This window comes from Sturnus vulgaris, unplaced genomic scaffold (assembly GCF_052056855.1).
Source record: "Sturnus vulgaris isolate bStuVul1 unplaced genomic scaffold, bStuVul1.hap1 Scaffold_298, whole genome shotgun sequence".
Taxonomy (NCBI): Eukaryota; Metazoa; Chordata; class Aves; order Passeriformes; family Sturnidae; genus Sturnus; species Sturnus vulgaris.
In genome coordinates this window covers 333,416-355,104 of record NW_028276372.1, presented here as the reverse complement: position 1 = coordinate 355,104, position 21,689 = coordinate 333,416, and the positions used below count along the sequence as shown (strand labels likewise).

The window sequence follows — 21,689 nt, the reverse complement described above, 5'->3', positions numbered from 1 at the left end:
GTTTCCCCAATTTATCAAAGATTTTTTTTCCCCATTTCACCATGATGTTTCCCCCATTTCTCAATGATTTGTTTCCCCAATTTATCAAAGATTTTTTTTCCCCATTTCACCATGATGTTTCCCCCATTTCTCACTGAGTTTTTCCCCCATTTCTCACTGATTTTTTCCCCCACTTTCCCCCGTTTCTCACTGATTTATTCCCCCATTTTTCATGGATTTTTTTTTCCCCCATTTCTCACTGATTTTTTTCCCCATTTTTCAAAGATTCCCCCCCCCGTTTTTCACTGATTTTTCTCCATTTCTCACTGATTTTCCCACCATTTTTCATGTGGTTTTTTTCCATTTCTCACTGATGTTTTACCCCATTCTTATTACCATTCTCATAGCTCTATTTTATATTTATACATATTCTTATATTTGCATTATTTCTGTTATACACTAGATTTTTCATAGATATTTGCTACTTATATTTCATTATATTTTACATGTATACCAATCTAGTTCTATTCTTTATATTTTATTTTTATATTAGCTATAAAAACCGTGCCTCTACCCAAATAAAAAGCATTTAAACATTCCTTTTAGACTAGATTTAGGTATTTTTTATGGTTCTGTTTTTCATGCATTCTACACCCACCCCTCCCTGTCAATGTTCTGGCACCCAGCATGACACCCCCCCCCCCCCCCCCCCCCCATGCCCGACTCACCTGCTCCTCCAGCGCAGCCCGGCTCCCTTTCCCAGGGACCTTGGGGTGCCCCAAACCACGTCGGAGCCCCCAGTCTCCACACCCTCCCCCTCCGTAGGGAACGGGAATGGGATGGGGAGCACACAGGACAAGAAAGGAACACAAAAGACACACTGGACAGAGAGAAGAAAAGGGCTGGAAGCTGGATATGAGGATGAAAGTGGAGCAGCAACAAACCTCAGGACTCTTGACTAGAGAGTGTGGCTGCTGAACGTCTCAAAAAAAACCCCCAGCTCCAACACAACATGCTGTGCTCACGGCTCGGCCTGGGACTCATCAGTGAACATCTCTCTCTTGCCAGGGCCATAAAGCCCCCGAGAAAACACGAGGTGAGGTTGATGTGCTCCGGCTTTGCTCCTGCTCAGCCCTAACCCCAGCCCCTGCTGCCAGTGAGCACCCTGATCTCTGAACCTCTTCTCAGCTTGTTTGTACGCTTCCAAATTCCTTCCTCTTTCTTCAAGCTTCATCTGTTTCCTGGCATTGGGAGAATGACAAGTGTTTAGCACAGCGCAATGAATACAACAGTCTCATTTTCAGAAGACACAACTGAACGAGAACCGACAGCAGCACTGCTTCGAGACAATCTGGGCACACGTTTCCCTTCCAGCAATCTGAGTGTTCTTTTGTGTCACGCCTGAAATTCTGAAAATGGTTTTTTGAGAAAAATTATCCATAACTAGAAAACAATCAAACCAAATAAATAGAACCCCTAGGATATAATAACAGCCCATATACTACAACACTCCAATTCTAATATTAATAAGAAAACAGAAATTAGCTACACAGCATTACCTCAAACAAACACTACATACTGGCAAGAATCAAAGCCACCACAAAATAATTCAAAAACTACCCTATGCCTTATGCTACAGGCTAGAACGCCATCGGCAAACCTTATCAAGGTATCCTTTAAAAACAACGCCCCACCAAAAACAAAAACAACACAAAACGCCATTCAAGAACTCCCTTATCAACACCTGAATGAAAAAGCATGGCATTAGATAAATAGACCATAGCCCTTATCATACACCATCTACAAACAAAATAAAGCTATACCATGCATCCTCGAAAACCACCTTCAAAGCACGACATTAGAAAAAAAAACTTTCCAGAATTAAAAGCTGTATCTAACAAAAGCCGTCTGATAAAATTAACAACCAAGCCCCCACCATCAGAGCTGCCCCTACTAAACTCCCCATCGTACATATGAAAAATCAGTTTTAAAAACCTACTTCAATTCAATCTGCGTCAAATACAAAACCATCCAGAAAGTTACCTTCACTCAAAAACAAAAGCGCACGTAGTAAATAACATTAAAAAATAAATCAGCACACTACACACCACAAGCATAAAATATTGAATTAAAACCAAAAATACCCCTATTCATTGAAGAGCCCAGCCGCAAGCTATATTTAACTATAACTTCGTGCAAACGTACACATATCATTAAAATAGATTTCTTTCAGAATACAACTGATGATCTAAAACAGTAAAATGTCCGAGAACGATATTATAATAGGATATCCTCGATCATCCTCCCGCAAATTCTCTCCACTGTATTGTCCGACACACACCAGAAAAAAAATCCAGTTTTTACTTTTTTCAGCTAACTTCTCATTTATTAGCTGAGAGGAATGTTGAATTTGTCTTTACAAATGAGCTGTGGATCAGCCTGTAGATAAGGCTAGCACTGAGAGATAAAAGAAACAATGGGATGGATTCCACTGATTGATGAATGGAAAGAGATATTTGCCTTTACAAACAAACTGCAGGGCTGCTGATAAATGAAATTGGATATCGAAAGATGAAAGAAGCAACGGGGGAAACTATGAATTCTATAAGAATTAAAAATTAAAAGGGAGGGTTATACATTAGAGGGGAATTTCAGGTATCAGGCGTTCCGGGAAGTCTGTGCCTCTCAAGTACCTCAGCCAATGGGAAAAGAGAGAGGGAAATGCGGCCGGGAAAATAGGATAAAAAGGAGGCTGCGTCCTCCAAAAATTTGAGAGATCCCAGGGGAATGTCCCATGGCCTCTCCCTTTATTCGAATAAAGCAAAAAGGACTCCTCCGTTTCCTTTTTGGACATAAACCGCTGGTGTTTGTGGATTAATTTTCCTGACATTTAGCAACATATTGTTAAAAAAAAAAAAAAAAAAAAAAAAAAAGCGATCCAGAAGAGGGCAACATTGACAGCCATTCCAAGACAGGATGAACAAATGCTTTCACATTGACAGAGGATGCTGCGATGTTCTGAGAACAGAAGATAGAATAAAATAAAGGAAGGTGATGTTACAAGACAGAAAAGGGTAAAATAAAAGGAGTACCTGAGACTGGGGGGCGGGGGGGAAGAAAATGGGGAAATATTAATTGCTACACACTAGGTACAAATGCTTTTTACAAGTAATTTATGAGAAGCAAGCTAAAAGCGTCTTACTGCTGCTAGTGATATCATGCTCCAAGCTCTGCTAATAATTCCTATTTCTAGCAATAGTTAAATTGAACTCACTACATTCCAACTATTTTTCTGCTTGTTTAGATGGCAGATCCGTTTGGAACACACCTTAGTATAGCAAATTCTATGCCCAGCTAGGGACCTCTCAGTTCTTCCATAAAACATTTTCTTCTGCATTATGGCAAGCCTTTGTTTTAGCTTGACAGCTTTCTTGAAACTTAAATTTACGCATGTATCCAAAGACATTTGCAATTCCAGAAATCGGTAGGCACATAATATGGAAAGTAAATAACATTCTCGAGAGGGAGTTGCTTTGTTACTGAGGGGATGAAAAGCAAGGCTAGAGCTAGTAGAACTACCCAAGAAATTGGACTTAACGCAGCTTTTACAAGGCTCAAAGTAGCCATACCGAGATGTTTGAGCTAAAAGCCCCAGTTACCAGACTTACAGGCCTAATAGTTATCACCACACCACATTCCCTGGTTGCAGTATTTTTAACAGCAGTGCAGAACGCTACTGAAAATTATTTTTAGGTTGAATTGTTCTCTCCCCTCACTGCCTGTGTAGCTGTTAGAGGCTTCCAGGAGGCTGGGGAAGCAGACTGCTGGTTTCACTTCCAGACACGTCACTTCCATGGTCTGCTGGAGGGCACTTTGAAGCCCGTGTCCTTTTCTTGCTCTATTGTATCTGACAACTTTCCTCCCCCACGTCTGTTTTTTAGCGGGCAGCATTTTTGGAGGGCCAGTCAAAGACCTCAGGCTCCGAGAGAATTCGTCTGCTTTGCTCTGTTTATGTGTGCAACAGATGGGAGCAGCAACTAAGTCAAGTAGTAACTTCTGAGCTGCCCAGTTATCAGTAAACCAAAATATTCTTTTGTGACTCTCGCCAGACGAACATATCATCCTATCCGAGTCACACACTGCCCCTCTGGCATTTTCCAGTCAGACAAAGAATTCCTGGCCCCTTCCTTGCATGAACCTCAGCTCTCCACCTTATTCCAGAAAGAGTTCTAGATCCAAGGCCCAGTGAGCCAGCTACCCTTTGCTGCCCTGAGCAGTATGGAAACAGCCAAGCCCCAGCCCTGCAGCCCTGCCTAACTCGCCTTTGCCTCCCAAACCTGAACCTTTTCCTTGGCTGTGGCATCCTCACTCATGCAATCCTGAAGACAAAAATCTGATTTGGCAGGTGAGGCCGTTTCTAACGCAAAAGCTTCACCAAGGTTTCTCTTCCAACTTCAGCCTTAAACAGTCCTGTCCTCCTCAGACAGCCCCCACCTCCAGCCTTTAGCTGTAAATACTTACTGGTTTATAGCTAATGCTTGCCACCCCTCAAAATTAAGTCTTTTGATATGCATTTACATCCCTCCCTAACCGTGTCCTCATCACCCTTCCCAAACTCAGCCTCATCTCCAGGCCTAGAACCTCTCCCTAGGTGAGGGACTGTCCTCGGGTAGGAGTGCTGACAGACCTGTGCATGAGCCCAGCTGCATAGCCCGTGCTAATCCCAGCCCAGCTCTAGCCTTTAAACCCACTGGGGCTTTGGTACTGGAGGCCCAGTTACAGTAACCCCTGTGGCCGTTCCGCTTCCAGGCCATCTGTGAGTTGTGATCCCCCACCCTACACCACTTTGGTGAGAAATGCATTCCTTTCTTACAATAAAGTTTTCATTTTATGTCTAAATTCAAGCATTCCGAGAAAACGTGTAGCAATTCTATCAAGACAGACATGACAGGCACCAACATTAGTCTTTCATTACACACTTTTCATGCCTTCTCTCCACAGATTTCTTTGAGGCAACTCTGACTCCTTTTCTCACAGGCAGCTCCACACAGCCCCGACTCCTCCTCTCCTCTGTACGACTGGCTAAACCCCAGCCTGTCCCTTCCCCAGCCACCTGAGCCTGTCTGTCCCACACACAGCATCCTCTCACCTTGTCCATCCCTTGCACGGCCACGTGTCCCTTCCTCCTCGCAGCACAGCCAGCAGGCTCCAGCCCACACTGCAGCAGGCTCTGCACCTCCTGCTGGAGCTGTGCTTAGTGAAACTGGCAGCCAGCTGACCCACGCTTTTATAACAACCAGCCTCACTGGGCAGGCAAGGCTGTTTCCACTCCTTGCTAATCACTACAGCTGTAACTCGTTGGCAACTAGTGCCTTCTGCACTATCCTTACAAACTATTCTCCTACAGAAATGGACCGGAATTCCGCGGGGATTTTCCGGGGATTCCGGGGGGATTTTCTCGGGAATTCCGGGGGGATTTTGTCGGGGATTCCGGGGGGATTTTCTGGGGGATTCCGGGGGGATTTTATCGGGGATTCCTGGGGGATATTCCCGGGGATTCCGGGGGGATTTTATCGGGGATTCTGGGCATATTTTCTCGCGGATTCCGGGGGGATTTTCTCAGGGATTCCGGGGAGATTTTATCGGGGATTCCGGGGGGATTTTTCCCGGGAAATCCGGGGGGATTTTCCCCGCGATTCCAGGGGGATTTTCCAGGGGATTCCGGGCATATTTTCTCGGGGATTCCTGGGGGATTTTCCAAGGGATTCCATGGGGATTATCCAGGGGATTCCAGGGGGATTTTATCGGGGATACCTGGGGGATTTTCCAGGGGATTCCTGGGGGATTTTCCCGGGGATTCCGGGGGGATTTTCACGGGGATTCCGGGGGGATTTTCACTGGGATTCCGGGGCGATTTTCTCAGGGAATTCCGGGGGATTTTCTCGGGAATTCCGGGAGGATTTTCAGGAGTATTCCGGGGGGATTTTCCCGAGTATTCCGGGGGGATTTTCCCGGGGATTCCGAGGGGATATTCCCGGGGAATTCCGGGGGGATTTTCTCCGGGATTCCGGGTGGATTTTCTCGGGGATTCCGGGGGGATTTTCCCGAGTATTCCGGGGGGAATTTTTCGGGGAGTCCGGAGGGATTTTCCCGGGGTATCCGGGGTGATTTTACGAGGAATTCCGGAGGGATTTTCCCGAGTGTTCCGGGGGATTTTCTCGGGGATTCCGGGGGGATTTTCCCGGGGATTCCCGGGGATTTTCTCTCGGATTTTTTTCCCCAATTTTTCAAGCATTTTTTCCCGCAATTTTCGTGGATTTTTCCCAAATTTTCCCCATTTCTCACTGATTTTTATCCCCCATTTTTCAATGATTTTTCCCCATTTCTCTCTGATTTTTTCCCCATTTCACCATGATGTTTTCCCCATTTCTCACTGATTTTTCCGTTGATTTTTCATGGATTTTTCCACCCATTTTTCGTGGATTTTTCCCCCATTTTTCCCCATTTCTCACTGATTTTTTTCCCCCATTTATCACTCCTTTTTCCCCATTTTTCCCCATTTCTCACTGATTTTTTCCGCCATTTTTCATGGATGTTTCCCCCAATTTTCATGGATATTTCCTGATTTTCCCCCCCATTTCTCACTGATATTTGCCCCAATTTCTCTCTGAATTATTCCCCCCATTTTTCATGCATTTTCCCGCCCATTAATCACTGATTTTTTCCCCATTTCTCACTGATTTTTATCCCCCACTTCTGACTGATTTTTCCCAATTTTTCGTTGATCTTTTTCCCCATTCCTCACCGATTTTTCCCCCATTTCTCTCTGATTTTTCCATCATTTTTCATGGTTTTTCCCCCCCATTTCTCACTGATTTTATTCATGTTTGTATTTCTATTTCTAATTATGTTTATATTTATATTTATATTTATTATTATTGTTTTGCATGTTTATGTTTATGTTTATATCTATGCAGGTTAACGTTTGTGCATGTTTATGTCTATGTTTATATTTATGCATATTTATTTTTATGCCGGCGAACGCGGGCAGGCGTTTTATGTAGATGCCTATCCGCCGGGGTCCTAGAGAGGCCGCCATCTTGAGCGTGTCGGGACTCTCAAAATGGCGCCTCGGGCGGCACCCCGGCTGACCTGCCAAAAATGGCGGCAGAAAGGGCGGGAAAAATCAGGACCTCGGTGTGTAGGCATAAGATGCCTGATTAAGTCGCCGACGCCGATCCGCTCGCCGACAATTTTTCCGGATGTTTCAGAGCGTGCCGACAACGGCCGCGCAGTCCGCGGTGCCGCGGGCGTGAGGGCGCCGGCGGGCGCGGGCAGGCGTTTTATGTAGACGCCTATCCGCCGGGGTCCTAGAGAGGCCGCCATCTTGAGCGCTGCCGCAGGGCTGGGTCCCGGCCCGCGGGCCCTTCCGCCATCCTGAGAGGGGCACGGTGCAGTACCCGCCCGTGTCCACACGGCGGCAGCACTGCCGCCCAACTCAGCCCGGCACTGCCGCCCTGTCAGGGACAGACAGAGAAGGGAGAGAGTTCCAAGCACCAGAGTCCCCACCCGTCATAAAATCCTCTCAATGAACGCCCCAAAAAAACCCCGACCCAAACTAAAAATGCCCTGCCTCTGACCAAATGAAAAAAAAACCCTTTTATATATAGAAATCATCTATTTTTTAATATTTAATTTATAGTCATAATCTAGACATATTTCATATATTCAATTTAATTGCTATTCTATTTATCATATATACAATATTATTTTATTATTCATTATATACATAGATTTATATTACTAATGGTATTTCTATTTTATCTATATCCATCTATATTTGTAGGTTCATAGTTTTTAATATTATTTCTTTAAAAGCTCTGCCTCTAACCAAATAGAAACAAAAAACTCGATTATTTTAAATTATATTTGAATATATTTTTTTATTTAGTTTTCATATTTATATCTGTAGATTTATGTGTCTATATTGTGTATTCTATATTTATATACTATTTAACGTATTTTTTACTAGTATATTAATATACTATATGCTATTTACATTCTATTATAACATACTATTTAATAGAACATATTAAAATCGATAAATTATTTATATTACATACTACATACATGTATTTTATATTTATTTCTATATATTTATACTTACATATATATATGCATATATAGTTATAATAATTTTATGTCAGTATCTATTTTTGCATATTTGTATATTTTTGCCTATATTATTTATATTATTTATTAAAAACCCTCCTCTAACCAAATAAAAAACAATAAAAAATTCCTTTTAAAGTCTAAATATTTATACATTTCTATTTTCATAACAAAATATAATGTAATGTAATATATTTATATATTGGTTTCTTATATTTGCTTCTATATTTTTATTCTTTATCTTTTCTATTTACAGTATCTATAAAAAAACCCTACCTCTATCCAAACACAAACCAATAAAACATTCCTTTTAGACTATATTTAGCTGTTTTTTAAGGTTCTGTTTTTCATGCATTCTACACCCACCCCTCCCTCTCAATGTTCTGGCACCCACCATGACCCCCCCCCCATGCCCGACTCACCTGCTCCTCCAGCGCAGCCCGGCTCCCTCTCCCAGGGACCTTGGGGTGCCCCAAACCACGTCGGAGCCCCCCTCAGCCTTTTTTCCTCACCCCAAAGAAGGCACAGAACGACTCCAACTGCCCTGGACAGCAGCAGGGCACTTGACTGCAACCCCTCCCATGGGTCCATCCCACAGAAAGTGACTCTGCTGACACCAGAAAAGGGAGGGCAACCCCCACAAGGGCTGAAGTTCCTCCCCAGCCCTGCAGACACAGGGGACAAGGGGCAGAAAGGAGGAGGGGCAGCAGAGACGACAAGGGAAGAAAATCAACATCAAGGTGCACGATGAAATGGAAACCCCACCAAAAAAAAAGAAGAAGAAAAATGAAAACGAAAAATAACCAAAAAACGAAAAGAAACCCCTGGCATGCTGGATGGGCAGCACAAGAGGGAGGGATTAAAAATGAACAGGGACAGTGTCCTGGTTTTGGGCAAATTTGGGGGAAAACCTCCAGAAGGAGCCCCCAGACAGCAAACCCCACGACTCCTCCCCCCCACCCCACCGGGTTCGGGAAGAATTTCCTCGGAGAAGAGTGGGAGAAAAAAACCTCTTTATTTAACAAGCAAGACACTCCCCAGCACAGGGAAAAAAGACAACACCAGCTGACAAAAAACTCTTTCACCGTTCTGAAGGGATGACGAGTTCAGTCTCTCTGGCGAGTGGTCGCCCAGTTATCAGTCTCTGGCGCTTGGGAATGGCTGCTGCAGGTGACAGAGTGTAGACTCCCGGTGTTTCTTGGGGTTTCCCAGGTCCCCGTCCGGAACAGGTTCAGATGGTATCCAGGAGAGGGAGGGGACGGGGTGGAAGAGAAAACAGTCCAGGGAAAAAGTTGGACTGCCTAGCTGAACTAACTAATAAGAAAAAAGCAAGGGCAAAGCGAAGGAAAGAAAAAGAGGCAGAAGCGAGCAAGCAGGCAAGCAAGCAAGCAAGCAAGCAAGCAGGCAAGCAAGCAAACCGAGCTAAAACCTCTCCTAAACATAGACCATGGGGGAGGTGAGCCGGCTGATAACAAGACAAAACAAAGCTTCACTCTCAGAGTCAGTCCTGGAAGCACAGGACATAATACCAAACATAATCAGGACACATGATTGGAGATAGAAACACCATAACATCACCCTAGGACAGACAGTGACCGGGACACAAGGATCCCACGGGAAACAACGGCACAGGGAGCACCACAGAGGCACAGAGAAGGACGGAGAAAAGACAGAGAGTGCCAAACACACAGCAAGGACTGAGGGGTACCATGACAAAGAGGGAACCCAGGAGCCAGAGAGGAAGCGAGCACAGCCCGTGCGGGGCGGGCAAAGACGGGCAAGGAGCAGCACAGGCACGGAGACAGAGAGGCACGGCCAGCAGGACAGAGGCTCACCAGGAGAGGGGCACAGGAAGGGAGGAGCACCGGGCAGCGCTCCTTTAGGACAAGAATATTCACACACACAAGCAATTCCCTCATTTGCACCTCATTCTTATTTCACACACACACCCCCCCCCCCCCCCAATAAAAAATTCAGCTCATAGCACAGGCAGCTCTGGCTTTTCCCTGCACAGTATTTCTACCAGGGACCTGGGCACAGCACGCGGTCGCGAGTCACCTGAATCAATCCTGATTTAACATTTCAAAGCTTCTCCTTCTGGCACTGCACCTTCTCAGACCCGGGCTGCCATGTTCCACTCCCCTCATGGCCACATTCAAGAACAACTGTTGCCATTCTGCAGAGAATTCCCAATATGACTCACATATTATCAGTGGGCAGAAAACTCTTTGGGCTTCAGTTCCACCTCTCACCTGTTCCACGTGGAGGGAGGACAGGCATTTGTCACACATCACAGCAGCAGTGATGGATCAAGGCTTTTTTTTTTTTTTTTTTTTTTTTTATTGAATAAAAGGGTAAGAAAAAACAAACCAGGTCTCATACAAATGTCTTGAAACACCATTAAAGCTTTTTAAACCCAAGGAGACCATCGTGATTCCTGACTTCAGTCTTCTATTCATACTGGTTTTGGCATCATGAAATCAATCAGAGTCTTTAAAGAAATACTAAACCATCATGACTAAACCCCGGGCTCCTGGTCATTTGCACTTACAGCCCCTTGTAGGAAGCTCTCCAGCCTTTTTTTCCCATCCTACGTTGGACAGAGGATGGCTGTGAACCGCACGCCTCCGCACAAACAGTCCTGCCGGTTCCTCAAAAAGTTTAAAATGCCTGTGATAAAAATGATAGAAAGTAATACTGCCTCTCAGACTGTTCAAGAAATGGGAAGTTGGACTTTCAATGTCCCACTGAGAGATGCCAAATAAAAGCTTCCCCATGAGCTCGCACAGAGTAGTAACATTTCTTGGACGAAACTAAACTAAGATTTTTTTTTGACCAAACAAGATAGGTCTGTATGAGAACAGCTCAGGAGGCTTTCAGGGCTCGCAGTGATGCTGGCAGAGCACAGAACGTTAAAGATGAAGTCTTAACTCCCTGAATTAATGCCCTGTGGTAGCCAAAACTTTTTGCAAAGACACATAAGACTTGCTTCTCCTTGTTTCCGAGTTCCCAAGCCGTCCTGTAATTCCTCACCTGCACTAGTGCAGACCAATCTGCCGTGGGCAAGGAACAGATCCGGCTCCTGAGCTCCAAGCCACGTGTCCCCGATGGAAACCCAAGTCAGGAATACAAAAACACCTGTGGAAGAAAGACGAGAGAAAAATCAGAAGACACAGATATTCTTCTATTTCCACACAGAAATACCGAGCCAAGCTGTTTACCTCTGGGACTCTGTTTTCAAACAGCTCCCCAACTCTGTTCCTAGATGGAAAACGTGGAGTGGCTTTGCCCATGCAAAGCCAATGAGCCTCCTCACAAGAAGGAACAAACCAGTTTCCTGCTAAATCAGACACCTGGAAATCTCACCTGTCACATGCTGTCATGGACCAGCAAGAGGGATCAGCATCCAGGCCCACGTGGACTTGTTCATTCCTGGCTTCTAATGCAGCAGGGACAACAGCACTGAAGGGAAATGATCACGTCTTCATTTAAAGAGAACCCAACTTCTTCATCAAAGCCATCACTGTCCTCGATCAGGACATCCACCATATCCAGGACATCTAATAAGTGAAGAAAAACATCAAAGCAAGAATCCAGACTAACAGGAAAAACAACAGACGTAGAATGCAACACTCCAGGAATACAAGGCATCTTTTTAATTCTTTTTAATAAAAAAAAAAAAATTAAAAAAAAGTATGAAAGCCACATTTGTCACACAATACAACGTTAAGTGCAACCCCTAAATTACAGCTGAACCTTCACTCTGCCTTTCAATGCTGCTGTCCAGCACGGAGCAGCTGTGGCTGCTCCTGGATCCCTGGATGTGTCCAAAGCCAGGCTGGACACTGGGGCTTGGAGCAGCCCGGGCTACTGAAAGGTGTCCCTGTTCATGGCAGGGCTGGAACTGGATGAGATTTAAGGAGCCTTGCCGGCCAAACCACTCTGGGATTCCATGACTCTGTCAACAGTCCCAGGCAGAAGGGCTAGATTTCCATTTGAGTTCAAAAACGCCGCTGCAAGAGCATGAAGAGAGATTTCAAATACCGTTCAAGTGGCACAACCACGGCAGAAATTACTTTCAGAGGTAAAGCGGCAACTTGGCAATTCCACTTCGACTTCTGATACCAAGAACACGTGGAGAGCTGAATCCTGGAGGGCCCTTACTTAACAGGATTGCCAGAGTTATCCATCCCCAGTTTGCTGATTAGGGCTAGAAAGTGTATCCCCAAGTCATGGAGTTGGGATGTTGACAGGTTACCACATACCATCAATGTGAGAGACGGGGATGCTGACGTTATCAGAGTCCTGTTTAAACAGAGCCACCTGGAGCGTGCTGGCTGCCTGAACCAGGTCTGCTGCCTTGTCAGTGTAGGGACAGGGGTTGGCCACCAGCTTCAGCAGGATCTGTCAGCAAAGGTGGGGAGAAAGGTAAGTGCACCTGCTGGCTGGCAAGTGCAGGGGAACCACACGGTACTGAGAACGACCACGTGCTGAAAGCTGGGCAGCTTTTATGAGGACAACTTCCATAGCACTTCTGCAGGATTCTGTCTACAGTTCCTGCTCTACAGGCCACACTGATGGAAAAACAAAAACCCACCACAACTTGGCACCTAGATTGCGACCACACACCGAGTACCTGGGCAGACCACAGTGGAGGTAAAGCACTGGGCATTCAACATCCTGAAGAGTAAACAGCAAGTGTCACCTTTCCTTGTCAAGGACCACCATCTACTGAGCTCTGATAATGTCGGCACCTAAAGAGGAGATCAAAGCTACCCACACCTACACCACTCTACCCTTACACCAACAATGCTGTAATAACAGCTGATCTTTTTGGATTTCATTTTCCTACAAATCATTTGGCTGCCCTCCCACTGAACACAAGAAGGATGCCACCTCCGTATAAAGAATCCCAAACAAGGCTTTTCTCAGAATTCATTCGCTGGTCTTTGACAGGTTTCTCAACAATAGCAACAAGACCTCCAGTTTCCACTAACACTATTCTTTGCATTTTTTTATCCAGCTGATTTGAACACCGTTACCTTTTCCAAAAACTGAATCACTGCTTCCTTCTGGTCTTCTTTTGTATTATCCAAGTGCTCCAGCCAAATTGAAAGCTCCTTCCACGTGTCCTCAAACGCTCCACTGTCACGTAAAACCTGTCCAGGAAACAAAGGAGGAGGTGTGTAAATAAACCTCAAAACACCTAAAATACAACACCCCGAGGGATGCAGATCTTTTTCTATAGTTACCTTCATGCTTCCTTCTTTTAGGAACGAAAAGAAGAGCAGGTTGATGAGGAGTCGTATCTGCCGCTCTCCTCACCCTCAGTTCAAGAGGCTCACTAGGGGGACTTCAGCTGCATAGTGGACAATAAAAATCCTACTTCTGTAATTTTTGGAAAGCAGGTTATACTGCTTTCAGAGGGCCGTACAGCTTTCTATCATCACAGGCAGTTAAAAAAAAAAAAAAAAAAGCACCTTCAAAATAGCCTGTAGGGGAGTTTTAGAAAACTACCGATGAAACAGAGGAAAATCATTGCTAAATTAAACCTGAATCAGGCTACTTGTACTTAAAGCAATCAGGCAGCGGGATGAACAGTCACATAAATGAGCAGTGGGCTGTGACCACAGCAAGGTCCAGAGAGAAGTGCAAGTTGCTGGGGGTGGTGAGGAAGACCAACAAGTCCCACACCCTAGAGACAGGCTTTGACGTGCCTAGAAACTTCCCCCCGCTTTCCTGCTCTCCAAATTCAGGCCCTGACTGCGAGCACCCAAACTCGGTGACCCCGAGCTCCAGCTCTACAAGCAAGAAAGGAGGAGGGAGAAGAGGAAGGAATCCGAGTGACACCAGGGTTCAGGTCCCTCCCCCTAAGGCCCAGCAAGAGAGGAAACCTTGCCCAGCTTGCCAACCCTGGCACCTACGTTGGACGACTGCAATTACACAGGATGAATCTGTGCCTTTGCTCCTCTCCACACATCAAATACAAGGAAGCCATCACAACTCATTTGTTCTACAGTTACTCCGTGTACAACACCAGCAGCTCTAAAAATAACTGCTGCTCACATCAGTCTGACAGGGGAATTCATTTAAAGCAAGAAAACATGAAGGAAAAAGGATTCATTATAATATAAGCGACTATTTTTGGCAGGGTCTGGAAACAGAAATGCACCTGCAGCTCTCACAAAACCAGGCAGGAACAGAATGTGAAATCCAAAAACGAGCCTTCAGTTACATGGCACTGTGCAGAAAAGTAAGTCCTTACCATCTATTCTTAGCAGCCTTTCTGCTGACGGAACTGCCCCAACTTCCCTGTTCCTGCTTTCCCTTCAGAGAAAATGCAAAGGACTGAAGTGGAAAGTGGACACAGGAACAAGTCAAGCAGTCCATGTTCCCACCTGGCAAAAGAATCCAAAACCATCAGAAAAACGGCACATTTTGAGCAGCTTTCGGTTGAGACATTCATTGCTGGGAGACCAAGTGAACCTGCCTTTAATCCCTTGCAAGGATCAAGGGCCACTAAACCCTAATTCAGTCACTGTAACTGGATTTTTTCTTGGCAGGACAGTCTGCTTGCATTTATTCCTTATTCCTAGGGGTAAATCTCTACCCCTACTTAGGTAACTAAAGGATGTCCTCTTTGAATAAGGTGCTAAAAACAGCAGCCTCTGGTGTCTGGTGGACTTCGAGCTGACCAGCTTTTTCTCAGAAGTCAAATAACTAATTTAAATATGCGGAGGGGGATGCTAATTTTCAAGACAAAAAGTCCTCCTTGCATCAAAGCTGGTATCAGACAATAACAGAGAGGACTACTCTGCAGGGCCAGAGGAAACCGGAGAAGACTTATGAAAGGCTAGAGTGCTGAAGTACAGATTAAAGAAACGCTGATAAAAAGTAAAAATCCAAAGTAATATCTTCTTGATCAATGTCAAGACCTTTGCAGGCACCAACTGCACTGATTTATTACAGTATCAGAATTCATTCAGCCTCGGGGGGTTGCGTAAACACGACAGACATTTTCTTCGCTCTTTCATCAACTGCTGCAGTGAAGTCCGTTCACAGCATTGATTTCTGTCAAATATTTCGTTACTAGCCGGTTATCTGACAGCAAATTTCAACAAGAGTCACAGGAAAGGAGACTGGTGACCACACAATCCTGCAGCAAAGGTAACTGCTTCAAGAAAAAATCGTACAATCCTGAAATTTCAGGCCAGTGAATATCCTGATATTTCAATTCCAAAGCTTACCTTAATGGTCTCGGGCTCCGGGGCTTGGAGGGGGGGTCGGTTCGGAAGGGCCGCCTCCGGAGGAGGGGATCCCGGGGGGAGTCAGGGGCCCGGGGAGGGGGGCGAGGTGGAGGGAGAGGAAAAAGAGGAAGATGAGGAGGAGGAAGAAGGGGGAGAGGGTTTGAGAGGAGGGGAAGCCCAAATCCGTGCTGTGTGCGGAGCTCCGACAGCACGCTGCAGCCCGCAGCTCAGTGTGAGCACGGGGCAGAGGAGGCGATTTCTGGGCATTCAATCACCCTGAGGCGGGCCCGGCACCGCCCCTGCAGCACCGTCCCCAGCACAGCTCGGTACCGCTCCGGGATCACCCGGCCCCGCCCCCGGTGCCGCCTGGGACCACTGGGGACCGCCCCTAAAGCACCGCCCCGGCCCCGCCCGGTCCCGTCCCCGGGACCTCCGTGCCCCGCCTCGCCAAGCCCCGGCTCCGCCCCGAGCCTGCCCGGGCTGCGCCGGCACCATCGCTGGCGGCCCCGCCCCTCTTCCCCGGGCCGAAGCGGGCTGAAGGAGATGTCCGCACGATTGGAAACGCCGCCGAAAATCGCACCCGTGGGATCGGTGTCCGCGTCGTGCGCAGGCATCCCACTAGAGCGAGCGGGCTCCTTGCTGTGCCACCCTCCTTTTGCAGCCAGAGTTAGAAGGTCGGGGAGCGACACCCGAGCCGCCATCTTGGGAGAGGCAGGCGCGCAGTACCGCGCTCTGCCCACAGGGTGGCGCTTGGGAGACAGGCAAGGGATGGAATCAAGGAGTGTCCCAATCCTTGAGGAAATCCCCCTGAATGAACGCCCCAAAAAACCCCGACCAGAACTGAGAAACCTCCTGCCTCTGTATGAGTGCAAAGGGTGTGCAAGGAGTGTGCAAATAGTGTGCATTAGCAATCGATCGGCAGGCATTGGCAACCGATCGCCGATCTAATCGATCGGCAGTCGCGATCAATCGATCGCCGAGCTAATCGATCGGCAGGCGCGATCAATCGATCGCCGATCTAATCGATCGGCAGGCATGAGCAATCGATCGCCGATATAATCGATCGGCAGGCATGAGCAATCGATCGCCGAGCTAATCGATCGGCAGGCATGAGCAATCGATCGCCGATCTAATCGATCGGCAGGCATCAGCAATCGATCGCCGAGCTAATCGATCGGCAGTCGCGATCAATCGATCGCCGAGCTAATCGATCGGCAGGCATGAGCAATCGATCGCCGATCTAATCGATCAGCAGGCGCGATCAATCGATCACCGATATAATCGATCGGCAGGCATCAGCAATCGATCGCCGAGCTAATCGATCGGCAGGCGCGATCAATCGATCGCCGAGCTAATCGATCGGCAGTCGCGATCAATCGATCGCCGAGCTAATCGATCAGCAGGCAAGAGCAATCGATCGCCGATATAATCGATCGGCAGGCATTAGCAGGGGGCGCACGGGTACGGATACTGGCATGGGGCCCGGCGCTGCTCTCCTGCTCCGCCGCCAGGCGGCGCTGCGCTGGGTCTCACCCACCTCCCTTAGTGGCGAGGCTCCGGAAGTGAAGGTTTCCCGCCTTCTCGCACTGTGGGAGCGCCGCCATATTGAACCGAGGGGAGGCGGAGGCCTCCCTGAAAACCCCCCACAAAAAAACCCCCAACCCCCTCGGGAGTCCTAAAATAACCATAAAACCCCCTTTGGGAACCCTCAAAATCTTCTTAGGAACTCCCGGCCCGAGTTCTTTCCAGATTTTAAAAGATTTGCGTTAAGATTTGCTTCATTTCCCTCAAAGATTCACCTCGGGTCCTGCAGGATCGGGTCGGTTCAGGGGAATTTGGATCAACTTTTGGTATTCGGCTCCATTTTAGATGTATTTGAGTCAGTTTTAGGGGTTTAAGGGTCAGTTTTGGGGTCTCCACACACACGAAACACACTGGAGATGTCACTCAAAGCTTTAATTGTTCTCAATTTTGGGGGGCCCTTTCCAAAAACAGAGCTCCCCACTCCCACCCCCCTAAAAAAGCTCTCGCGGGGGGTGCCTGCAGCCCCCCAGCATCCCCAAATCCCTCCCCAGGCCTCCCCTCCTGGGTATTGGGGTTCAGGGGGGTGACAGGTCTCCCCTAAATTGTTTTTTGGGGTCCCTCCTCTTCCTCATGTGGGGGTCCCCCTGATTTGGGACTACCAGAGCCCCTCCCTCCTGGATTTTGGGGTTGAGGGTGCTTCCCTCTATTTTCCATTGGGGTCCCTCCCCCTGACCTGAGTTTTGGGGTATTTCCTCCTCCTCCTCCTCCTCACTCCAAAGTTTGGGGTGTCCCCAAGTTCTGGCTCTTGGGGTCCATCCTCTTCCTCAGCTCCTGGGATCTGGGGGCTGGGGCTTCCTCCCTGGCCTCTGTTTTGGGGTTCAGGGGGTCCCATCCCTCCTGAGTTTGGGGATTTCGGGGGTCTCCACTCTCCTGAATTTTGGGGTTCGGGGGATCCCCACCCTCCTGAATTTCAGGACTCCCATCCTTGCCCTCACAGGGGTCCCCCCTCCTCCTCCTCACCTGCGCATCCCCCCCTCCCCCCTCTCCCTCACGCCCCTTTTCCCGCCCTTTTCCCTGCCCCTTTTCCCGCCCTTTGGCCGCCATTTTCCCCGCCCCGGCCGCTGCCAGCAGGATGAGGAGAGGCACAAGATGGAGGCAGAAATGCACCGAGGCCCAGAAGCGCAGCGTGGCCGCCGCCCCGCGCAGCACGAACCCCATGCTCAGGTACTCGAACGCCCTCATCTTGAGGAACCATTGCCCTCCCCTCAGCAAGGAGCCTTTCCATCCTCCCAGCTGCTCCAGGGGAACCCCGAAATGTCTCCCCAGAGCCGCCTCGGCTGCCGCCTCGGCCGCCAGCCAGAGCGGCACGGTGAGGAACGCCAGGTGCTGCCCCCCGTGCAGCCCGTGCCAATAGGCTGAGGCCAGCATGGTCCAGGCGTTCCTGGGTTTGGGTAGGAAAAACAATGAGGAAATACGGTCAGGGTGGAAAGATGGGAGAGGAAAGGCAGCCAGGTTTCATTTGGAGATGTCAAAATGGGCGTTATGGGCACCAAAATGGAGCTTAGGAGCACTAAAATGTCATTTATGCACCCCCGAAGTTCAATGTACACACACAAAATTCAGTTTGTGCCCCACAAAGTCCAGCTCAAGTACCCAAGATTCAGTTTGTGCTCTCCACAAAGTTGAGCCTAAGCAGGCAAAAATTCAGTTTACACCCCTAAATTTAATCTATGACCACTAAAACTCAGCCCCCAGTGCCCCAATCTCCCTCTTAATCCCTCTCCCAGTGCTTTCCAGTCCCTCCCAGTGACCCCAGTGCCCTTCCCAGTGCCTTCAATCACCCTCCCAGTGCCCTGAATCACCCTCCCAGTGCCCCTAATCACCGTCTCAGTGCTCCTAGTGCCTCTCCCGGTGCTCCCAGTCATCCTCCCAGTGCTCCCAATCACCCTCCCAGTGCTCCCAGTACCTGAGCAGGGGGTACTGGCGGGGTCCCCTGCGGTGCACATACGCCGCCAGCCACCACTGCACCGTCATGTTCCAGCGCCGCAGCCCCCCCCGGAAACGGCGCCCGACCTCCGTGCCCCAGGGATCCACCGTGCGGATGGACTCGAAATCCCACTGCTCTGGGGGCAGGTCAGCACACCTGGCACAGGTGAGACATAGGGACACGCAGGTGACACCTTCAGGTGACACCCAGGTGATGCGGGAACCCCCCACTCTGTGCCCCATGGGGTGGGCGGACTCGAAATCCCACTGGTCTAAGGAGCGATCAGCACACTTGGCACAGGTGAGACACAGGTGGCATACAGTCCCCGGCGTCCCTGTGCTCACTCACCTCTTGGGGCGCTCCCAGGCCACCGTGGGCCCCTGTCCCGGTTTGGCCCGGGCCGTTTTGGGGTACGCCCCCAGCCCCGCGGCCACGCAGCCGCCCTCGGCGCAGAGCCAGCCCACGTAGAGGCGCAGGCGCAGGGCCAGGAACACGGGCACCATGTGTGCCAGCCGGGCCAGCCACGGCCGGGCCAGGAACTCGGGCTGCAGCACGGCCTGCGCCGGCCACGCCTGGCCCACCAGTACTCCCAGTACGCCCAGTATGGGAGCCCAGCGCACGTGGGACAGCACCCGGGACAGGGCGGGGGGCGCGGGGGGGCCCCACACCCAGTCCAGGTAGGTGCCCAGGCGGTAGAAGGGACCTGGGGAGAGACGGGGGGGGAGAGGTGAAACATGGGGGGGGATAGACGTGGAGGGGGCACAGGTGAGTTATGGGGGGAACACAGGTGAGATATGCACACGTGTGAGACATGGGGGCACAGGTGAGACATGGGGGCACAGGTTAGACATGACCACAGGTAAAACACAGGCGGCCCCAAACTAATGAAAAAAGGACCTAAATTTGCATGTAAAGCTCTAAAAATTTGCTCTGGGATGGCTTAAAATTCCCTCAGGGATTCCCCAGGGAATTCTCAAAATCCTCCCCGAAATCCTGCTCAAAACTGCACAGAATTCTCACCAGGTCCTCTCAAGGATCCCCCCAATAATTCCCCCCCAAAATCCCCTCAGGGACCTCCCACAGAATTCCCCCAAAATCCCTTCTAGGACTCTCCAAAAGCCCCCACAAAATTCCCTCAGGGAAGCCCCAGAATTTCCCAAAATTCACATATGGGATGTCCCAAAATCCCCCCCCAAATCCTATCTTGGACCCCCAAATTCTTCCAAAATCGCCCCAGACCCCCCCAAATCCCCTCAGACCCCCCCAAAATCCATAAAATCCCATGTGCCCCTTTAGGCCCCGCCCCTTCAGGCTCCGCCCCCACCTGTCAGCAGCCCCAGGTAGCAGTAGCTGTAGCACAGGATGTCAATCAAACTCGGCACGTGCCGCAGGGAGCCAATCATCAGCCGCGTCTCCTCTGACGTCACCTGTTTTAGCCCCGCCTCCCGCAGCTCCTGCGTGTCACTGGCCATGCTGACCATCTGGGGGGCGGGGTTATGTCAGGCCACGCCCCCTTTTCCATATATGGGTGCGGAACAGCTGAAGCCACGCCTCTTGCTGGCCCGCCAGTGTCCCGCCAATTGCCCTTAACGAGCCCCAAAAAATCTCCCCAAAATCACCCTGAACACCCCAAAATCACCCCTGAGCCCCCCTGAGACACCTTACAACAACTCAAACCCCTCAAATCCCCCCAGGACCCCCCAAAATCACCCCAAGACTCCCCGAAATCACCCCAAAATCACCCCTGGAACTTCCCTCCCCCAAATTCACTCCCAGATCTCTCCAGATTTCCCCAAAATCCCCCCCCAGATCTCCTCAAATCCCCCCCAGGACCCCCCCAAAACCCTCCAGGACCCCCCCAGGACCCCCCCTACCTTGAGGGTGATGAGGAGCTGCAGGGCATTGGCGTAGGGGGGGGGCTCGGGCAGCCCCCAGACCCAGGGGGTGCGGAAGAACAGCAGGTACCCAAAGGCCCAGGCCAGGCTGGCACCCCCAGAGTACCTGGAGAGGGGTCCCCAATAAATTTGGGACACCCCAAAAACCTCCCCTGACCTTTAAACCCATCCCCGCCCACCCGAAATCCCGTTACTGAGAATTTGGGGTGTCCCCAAATGTCCTGGACTCCCCCAAATTCCCCTCCCCCAGCATTTTTGGGGTGTCCCACTGAGAATTTGGCCCCTCCCATCCCAAAACCCTTTCTCTTAATTAAGCAATAACGAGCTCCGGTGTTGCAATCAGGCCCAAAACTCAGATGGGGGGAGGGGAAAAAAGCTTGGGACGCCCCCAAAATAGAACTGGGATCCTTCAGATGGAGCTGGGGACCCCCAAAATGGGTCAGAGATCCTAACCCTAACCCTAGCCCAAATAACCCTAACCCTAACCCTAACCCTGACCCTAAACCTAACCCTAAACCAAATAACCCTAACCCTAACCCTAAACCAACTAGCCCTAACACTAACCATAAGCCTAACCTTTACCAAAATAACCCTAACCCAACTAACCCTAACCCTAACCCTAACCCTAACCCTAACCCTAACCCTAGCCCAAATAACCCTAACCCTAACCCTGACCCTAAACCTAACCCTAAACCAAATAACCCTAACCCTAACCCTAAACCAACTAGCCCTAACACTAACCATAAGCCTAACCTTTACCAAAATAACCCTAACCATAACCCAAACCCAACTAACCATAACCCTAACCCTAATCCTAACCTTAACCCTAACCCTAACCCTAACCCTAACCCTAACCCTAACCCTAGCCCAAATAACCCTAACCCT

General features: G+C 49.1%; 2 protein-coding genes across 3 annotated transcripts; both read right to left on the bottom strand.

Annotated features, from left to right (window-relative positions):
• Positions 1 to 9,144: 9,144 nt before the first annotated feature.
• LOC148217781 (nucleolar pre-ribosomal-associated protein 1-like) lies at positions 9,145 to 15,487 on the bottom strand. Of its 2 annotated transcripts, none has more exons than XM_088158487.1 (6): positions 13,404 to 15,487; positions 13,194 to 13,310; positions 12,417 to 12,555; positions 11,518 to 11,711; positions 11,185 to 11,289; positions 9,145 to 10,821 (listed from the first exon to the last, which is right to left on the bottom strand). In XM_088158487.1, exons 1-4 carry the CDS (start codon positions 13,407 to 13,409, stop codon positions 11,578 to 11,580), a joined length of 396 nt encoding a protein of 131 aa, XP_088014613.1. In that variant the 5' UTR covers positions 13,410 to 15,487; the 3' UTR covers positions 9,145 to 10,821; positions 11,185 to 11,289; positions 11,518 to 11,577. The 2 variants fall into 2 exon arrangements, with proteins under 2 accessions (XP_088014613.1, XP_088014615.1); XM_088158489.1 differs by having other exon boundaries at positions 11,518 to 11,613.
• A 1,852-nt stretch (positions 15,488 to 17,339) lies between these two features.
• On the bottom strand, positions 17,340 to 20,913 carry LOC106863931 (membrane bound acylglycerophosphatidylinositol O-acyltransferase MBOAT7). The gene is made up of 5 exons (XM_088158486.1): positions 20,784 to 20,913; positions 20,234 to 20,390; positions 19,258 to 19,612; positions 18,889 to 19,065; positions 17,340 to 18,363 (listed from the first exon to the last, which is right to left on the bottom strand). Exons 2-5 carry the CDS (start codon positions 20,388 to 20,390, stop codon positions 17,691 to 17,693), a joined length of 1,362 nt encoding a protein of 453 aa, XP_088014612.1. The 5' UTR covers positions 20,784 to 20,913; the 3' UTR covers positions 17,340 to 17,690.
• Between the last annotated feature and the right edge of the window lie 776 nt (positions 20,914 to 21,689).